We start from the raw sequence: 7,079 nt of genomic DNA, 5'->3' as shown, positions 1-7,079 counted from the left end.
AAGGGCCGAAAGGCCCCCTCCCAGCACCACCACCATTAGGTACTTACAGATTATGCCCCCCATCGCCCTTCTTTTCAAATATGTCATTCTTCGCCTAGATACATCGCGACATCTGTGATTCAACTCTTAGTAAATCGTTCTAATTTTCACCCCTCCGTTTGTGTTCCGCCGGCCGCCTCAGCTCGGTCCAATCCACTGCGGCCGCAGCCAGCGCCACCTACCGACGGCAGTCGGTATCGCTCGCCGAGGAGGCACCTCTCCGCGCCGACCGCCGAGCGGCATTGTGGCGTCGAGCCGCCGCGAGGAAGGGTCGTTTCGACAGCGCGCTAGTGACAGGTCGCCGTCGCCGCCGTTTCCGTCGTGCTCGCTGCCGTCTGCACGTTTCGGTCACTTTGCCGTTTGTGTTTGGATCCGAGTTTCGCCAGCGTTCGCGTGTCGTGATCCGTGCCGTTGGGTCGTCCGTTTCCCTCTGCCGTCCCGCGCCTGCAGTGAGAACCATGCGCGGGTTGCTGACGGCTCTGCTGCTAGCGGCCGGCGTCGGGATCAGCTCGGCGTTGTCATGTGCGCCGTGTGAGAAGGCCTCGTGCTCACCACCCGACTGTCCCGGTCGCATCGTGCGCGACGTCTGCGGGTGCTGTGACGTGTGCGCGCGCGGCCTGGGCGAGCCCTGCGGAGGACATTTCGACGCGTACGGACTGTGTGATGATGGCCTCGTCTGCCAGACGTCGCCCGAGCATGGTCAGCCGGTGGTGACCGCCGCCAAGGGCGTCTGCATCGGTGAGTACACAGCCCGCCCCCGCCCCCGCCCCCGCCGCCGGCCCGGCCCGGATCGTCCCGCCCAGTCCCCGGGGCTGAGCTTGAATACAGCCGGCCCCGAGCGACGCTAACTCGGCCTCTTACCGGACCCCAAGCAGCCCTAACCGAACTCGTAACTAGCCGCGGGATCGTAAACTCGACGAGGCCTGCCCGCCGCGTCGTGCCCCCGCGGCCGTGCTCGGTCGTGCTCGGTCGTGCTCGCCGTGCCCGGCCGTGCTTCGTCTCATGACCGTAGCTCGCAGCGCTGGGCGAGCCGGAAGGCGCGGTCGGCGCGAGCTCTGAGACGGGTTTTTTCCACTCATGGCTCCTCCCGTTGACCTCACATAGCTGGGTTGACGGTGAACATTCTGAACCAGCCTTACATGGATTATTTGCTGTAACAACACGGAAGCATAGGGACGAATGCACGCGGATGTGAAATTCCCTAAGCGGAAGTTCTGCATCATAAAGCGTGCATCGTGATGCGTAAATTTGGCCTGATGCCAGAGGGTGCATTATAAACATCACACGATGCCCCCTAAATCATGCAGCGGCGGCTCGGGTCAGGTCGTGTCTCGTCAAATCTCGTTCGGCTGTGCACGTGACTATCTCAGTGGCCAGTCTCCGCGGCGCCGGGCCGGCCGGCCAGCTCCGGTTCGAACGGCCGACCCAGCGCGGCGCCGCGCTGGGCGGCCTGGCACGGGGCCAAGTTCATAAGCAGGTGAGCCGCCCGCCCGTCCGACCGTCCGTCCGCTCAGCACAGCCAGCCCAGCATAAACTGGGCGCGAGGTAGCTACCGCGCTGGTCGCTGGTCGGTAGCTGAGGACACTGGATCTAGGGGTTAGGGATAGATAGGGGTGTACTCAAGTGTGAACGGAGCGTCGGATTGACTGGTGCCCGCGAACGCCCCTCCTGCGGGTGGAAATTAGCACTAGTTTGGCAGAGGGACCGGCCGCTTCACGGCTTGTGTGGGAACGGTTCCGCGCGTGCCACCTGCCGCTGGGTCCATTCCGTGTCTGGCGACGGCTGGAGGGGAGCAGGCGACGCGCCTATGGTCCACTCGCCATTGACAGGCGGCGCTTATATGGGAGGGAGCCCGGAGAGGTGAGGGACCACCCAGCCGGGCTCAGACCAAATTTGAACGGACCGACCAACTGTGAGACCGACTGAACGCAAACAGAAGAACACTGCACAGAATAGCACTACGCTGGTACGGTGACACGGATATATGGGCTGTGGCCATTGTCGGTTACAGGTGTGAAAACGGCCTAGAAACCTGTCGAGCGATCATTCATTAGCATGTGAATAGCGCCGTTGGTCTGGTCGGGGATGTTCAAAGGCGTGTTACGAAAGTAGCCGGTGTTGTGGGGCCTTACTCTCGGAGGCCACGCTATGGAGTCGTATGATTTGGTCGTCAAGAGGCGAAAGTTCCGTAGCTCGTCATTCTGAGCCGCCCTGGAGAGAGGAAGTTAGGCGAGAGTACAATCTAGATCCGGCCGCTAACTTCTCAGATGCTTCATCAAGGTCTGCTGGAAATCCCAGAGGGTTGGCAGCGCTGAGGAGATTCGTAATAACATGTGGTCAGTGTAGCTCGAAATATTAAAGCGACACTTTAAAAAATGAACATCCAAGCAACAGCAATTCTAAGCATATAAATTTTTACAATCTTTACCGATGTTACCTCCTTGCATGCACAAAGAAGCTCATTTAAATCCAATTTACCATACGGTATGCATATGGAGATAGTCTAAAGCGACAAGCTTTTCTAAGAATATTCCGCGGAACGTTCTTAGAAACGTTCATGGCACGTCTAAATAAGTGAGCCTTGTCCCTAGTAACCCGGTAGACGTTATAAATATTTGCAATACGGTCACGCAATACGCCTAACGGCATACCCATTTCCTGCGAATTCCAAGCTCAAGTGGGGCGTTATGTCGTAGTTTTCAACTGGCATTGATTTTGGATAAGAAGCATGCAAGCATTTTGTTTTGCTTTGCAGGCAGCTATACTGAAATTTCCGTCTCTTTCGGTGTAAAATAAGCGTCCGGTCTTAGTTCGGGTTGGTATTGAGCCGTTGCAAAAAAAAAACGATATCAATTGGTTTTCAAAGACAAAACGTAAAGTTTCTGGCCAGTTTCTATATGATGAAAACCTCGGGAAATCGGAAACCATTCTGCAAATAAAGTTTTTGTGGGGCACAAATCATCCTGATTATTTCCAAGTCTACCAGTGAACAATGACAATGGCTCTCGTACCCGTGCATGTAGAATTGTAGAGCACACACATGTTCAACAATGAATAAAATAACACAGCTCACATTACAGCCCACAGTCCAGCGGGGCCGCTTATGCGCAGCAGGCCGCTAGCAACCCTTCTGTTGAATGTCATCAATGGGCCCCTGACTGGCGGCAAACTTTCAGGGAGCTCCGGGAACCCCGCCCCGGCAGGGCTCTCTAACAGAGCCAACAAACCCCGAGTGATGTTTAACTGGCCGGCAGTGTGTTGCGGATGTTTAAACAGCAATATCGCGCCGCCTGTTTGGTTCGCGGTGGAAACTGTGACGTCGTACCTACCTTGCCATGTAACAGTTGCTGGGACGTTCTTTCGGCTGACGTGCGGTTTTGGCGGTGCGGTGGTCAGAGGGTATAAAACGGCTTCGGGTACGGTTAGGGGCTAGAAGACCTTGCAACCTCAAACTTACGCGAACATAAGCTTGCAGAAGGCCTGGCGAGCGTGGCTCGGTAGTCGTTTAGGTGTGGATTTTACCAAATTAGTAGCTCCCCACCGAATTGAGGCGGCGGCGGTCGCGGGCAGCCGCAGGCGACCACCGCACACAAAACGCTCGCGCCTGTGTCAGTTTTTTTTTCGGTCGCCATCCCGTATAAATGTTTTCGAAGGAGCACAGCATGTGAGCGACAGTTTTTAGGCTCTGTGATCGAGTCCCGATATATGCGTGACTTTTTGTGACCACTTCGCGGAACTGAATGGGCCATTAGTGTTAGCAGCCATCAATGTTTTGCCGATTATGAATATCACCAAAATCATCAGAACCATTCCCCATCGTTATCCGCGTTACCAGCCAACGCTCATACACGCCTAGGGAAGCCGTTCAAATGCGCCCAAAATGCTAACCATTTTCGCCCGCTTCAGCCGTTTCCACACTGCACCCCTTAGCGCCTGTTGCCACTCCATGCCGTCGACCCGATATCTCTATCATTCAGAGCCGCCGTTCGGCTCAAGGCTATATAAACCAGGTAGAACGCTCCGGGAAAAAAGTTGGAAACAATAAATTAGTTGCAGCATTCCCTGATGACGCGAATGTGGGTCAGCGGCCGGCGGCCGGCGGCCGCTAACACTGTATGAGGATGAGTGCACGGAACTTTTGCTTGTTGGAGATTGCGCTAGGCAGTTAAATGTTAATGTTAGGATATGTTACGAAAGTAAATTGAACGACGCTTCGAACGCCGTCAATGAATTTGCGATGCGACGCGTATTTGTTTAGTTAGAGCCGGCGAACTTTTACCTTCCGACCGCGCGGGGAGGCGATATGGTGCCACACTGACGGTTTTTAAGAAAGCTCAAAATTCTTTTAAGCTAAAGAGCTGAAATTTGACTCGTCCAATCTTTTGATCAAGCTGGATCTTCTGGTACAGGTCGCATATTTAAGGAACGTTAGGTTGTTGACCTATGTTGTCGCTCGTGAGCCTCTGCACAGTCCAAAAACAATGCAATTTCTGAACACTCAGTGCCAAGAAATCCTTCACACAAAGATGACACTTGGCAGAAAGAAGAGCTGTCGGTTTCTTATCGTTCGTATGTGTCGTGTTTTCACAAGAGTTTAGTAAGGTCAGGTCCGTCACGTGACCTCCCCTCATAACTCAATAGGTTTACTTTCATAGAAGCGTTTATCAATCGCCGGAAATCTTAGCCAATCCCACTGGACACTGGATCCATACCCACATGGGGCCCTTCTGACTGGCCACTCCCTCTGAAATTCACAATAACATTGGGCTGCGGCCACGGTTATGTATTAATGCTTTTCACTGACAGAAATACAACAACTTCAACCACCACAGTGCACGCCGCCACGACAGTCCGACCCACGTCCCTGATATCGACTAGCACCCGGCCGGATGCACATACGCGGAGCCAATCAGTCCGAATGTGACCTGAAGCTTACAATTGCTGTGTCGCATGGCGCATGGCACAGGACGATTCCTAGCAGCTGTCGGCTGAAGTGGAGAAACAGCACGTTGCGACACACCGCGCCGGCGACAGAGCTCAGCAGGGCTGGTTTGAGGCTAAAGCCGGAGGTAAGGGCGGACACAGGCACATACATTGCAGGACAAATAACAGGATGTCAGTTAGGGATATAATTCAAGACGAATGATTCAAGACGGACTGAAATAATGCACATTCTGCTCACTTAGATACCAACTTCAAACTTGACATTTATAGCACCACGGAAACAATTGGCACACAGGAAAGAAACAAAAGATGAGGTGTTTTTAACTCTAGGAGGTAAAAAGAGGTTGCATATGATGGAACAGCCCGAAGTGCAGACAAGCACATATTTTTGGTAATAGCTATCAGCTGTCCTACTTCTCTTCTCCCTTCACCAACTACTGGACACATTTGAAGCATCATATTAGCACCAATGTCCATAACAAAAGCTTGCAAGTAGTTTTATGAAGCCAAGATAAATATATCATGCATGTAAGCTCAAAATGCATTACAAAGGAAGGTTATCTAAAGAGAATAGTGGGCAAAAGCATTTCATAGTTAAATTATTCAAAACTGCACACAGGGCAAACATAAAAAGCAGCAAGTGTAGTGTTCTGTTATGCTTAAAAATAGTCCAAAACAAAATACAATCTTATCTTGTTTGAATTGGTTGTTCTTCTATGCCACTTCATCCATATCTTGATTACAGATGGGCTGTTACTGTAGGCTGATGAAGTGACACTTGATTGCCTTTGTGCGAGTTTCAGTTGCAGCCTCCTAGGTACTGCACTGGAAAGCAGATTGAATTGAATGCCTCTGAAAGATAGGAATATAGGCAAAGTTAGCTGTAGTAGTGTCAATGATAATAGACATGACTTTTTTGTCTTTTGACATACATTTGTTGAAGTACAAAAAGGTACAAAATAAATTGGTTTGTTTCAAGACACGCACACTGCACAAAGCCGCACAGACATTACACAAGCATATGAAATTGGTACACATAAAACTTGATGATTAAAAAGGTCAAAACTAGCAACAATAATTAATTGAAGCAGAAGTTACAATCACAATCATTTGATTTAAAATGACTTGACAAAGTCACAAGACGCAACGCTCCTATTCACTTAAGAAAAGTTTTTATGCTTTCATTATCCTCCACATATCAACCAGCTTGATACCAGGCTGTGCAATAGTGGGTACATAACCCCATGTTTCCATTTTATTAGAGCAAGTAGGGTTACAACAACAATGCTTATGTCAAACCCACATCTGCAACCCGTACTGAAGTTTCAATCACCTTACAAGAACACCTTCTGGCAGTTTGATGGGCAGAATGGTCATAACTACTTTCTCCTCATATTCAGCACAAATTATCTCTTATACAGATACAGTTTAGACTTGGTTATGGCAAGCATTTTCGAGAAAAGATATGATAAAAGTCCAAGACAAAGGTCGAGAGAAACAACACCAACATAAAACACCGACTATGTAGCGCTAATACTATCAAATTCATAAAAATATATACATGAGTCGATCAGAAATTCACCGTAGATTTCAAAAATGGTGTCAAATGCCACTCAAATACCTCCATTCGCATGTACGAAGCAATATAACACTGACCTTCAGTTCCGCGTGCCATTCTCCATAGGCCACTGTGTATTAAATAACGCGTTCACTGATCGCAAAAAATGAGACCCACATATGACGCGTTTGTTACCAGCCAATCAGCGCTCGAGATGCCGAGCGCTGATTGGTGGAGAGGGCCGTCGTCAGCAGTCCATTACATGTTGTTTTCCTTGAACATATACGTGAGCAGCTGATGCTGCTCACGGGTTGTTTCCATTTTTCGTAATGCTGAAGGCACGGGAGCGAACCCCCCTGGTTCGGCTGCTGCACCGATCGGCCGTGCGAGCCGCGTCGCTGGCACTGTGCACAGCTGCACCCATTGTGCACGTCAGCCGTGCACGTCGCGTGCACTACTCGGCAAGGGCCATGTGCAGTGGCGCTCGGACGCCCCCGTGGGCGCCCGGGTGGGCGACGGGTACGTCTGCCTTGCCGCG

The 7,079-nt window shown here is 51.1% G+C and overlaps 1 protein-coding gene across 1 annotated transcript in view; it reads left to right on the top strand.

Annotated features, from left to right (window-relative positions):
* The first annotated feature begins 234 nt into the window (after positions 1 to 234).
* The window catches only part of LOC122380825 (cysteine-rich motor neuron 1 protein-like), an 89,720-nt gene continuing 82,875 nt past the window's right edge, over positions 235 to 7,079 (top strand). Inside the window, exon 1 of the mRNA XM_043364310.1 lies at positions 235 to 777. Within this exon, the coding sequence (XP_043220245.1) occupies positions 498 to 777 (280 nt within the window). The 5' untranslated portion in view covers positions 235 to 497. The remainder of the gene's footprint in view (positions 778 to 7,079) is intronic.

Source organism: Amphibalanus amphitrite, unplaced genomic scaffold (assembly GCF_019059575.1).
Source record: "Amphibalanus amphitrite isolate SeventyFive unplaced genomic scaffold, NRLGWU_Aamphi_draft 000107F_arrow, whole genome shotgun sequence".
Classification (NCBI taxonomy): domain Eukaryota; kingdom Metazoa; phylum Arthropoda; class Thecostraca; order Balanomorpha; family Balanidae; genus Amphibalanus; species Amphibalanus amphitrite.
This window is presented reverse-complemented; position numbering and strand designations above follow the sequence as displayed.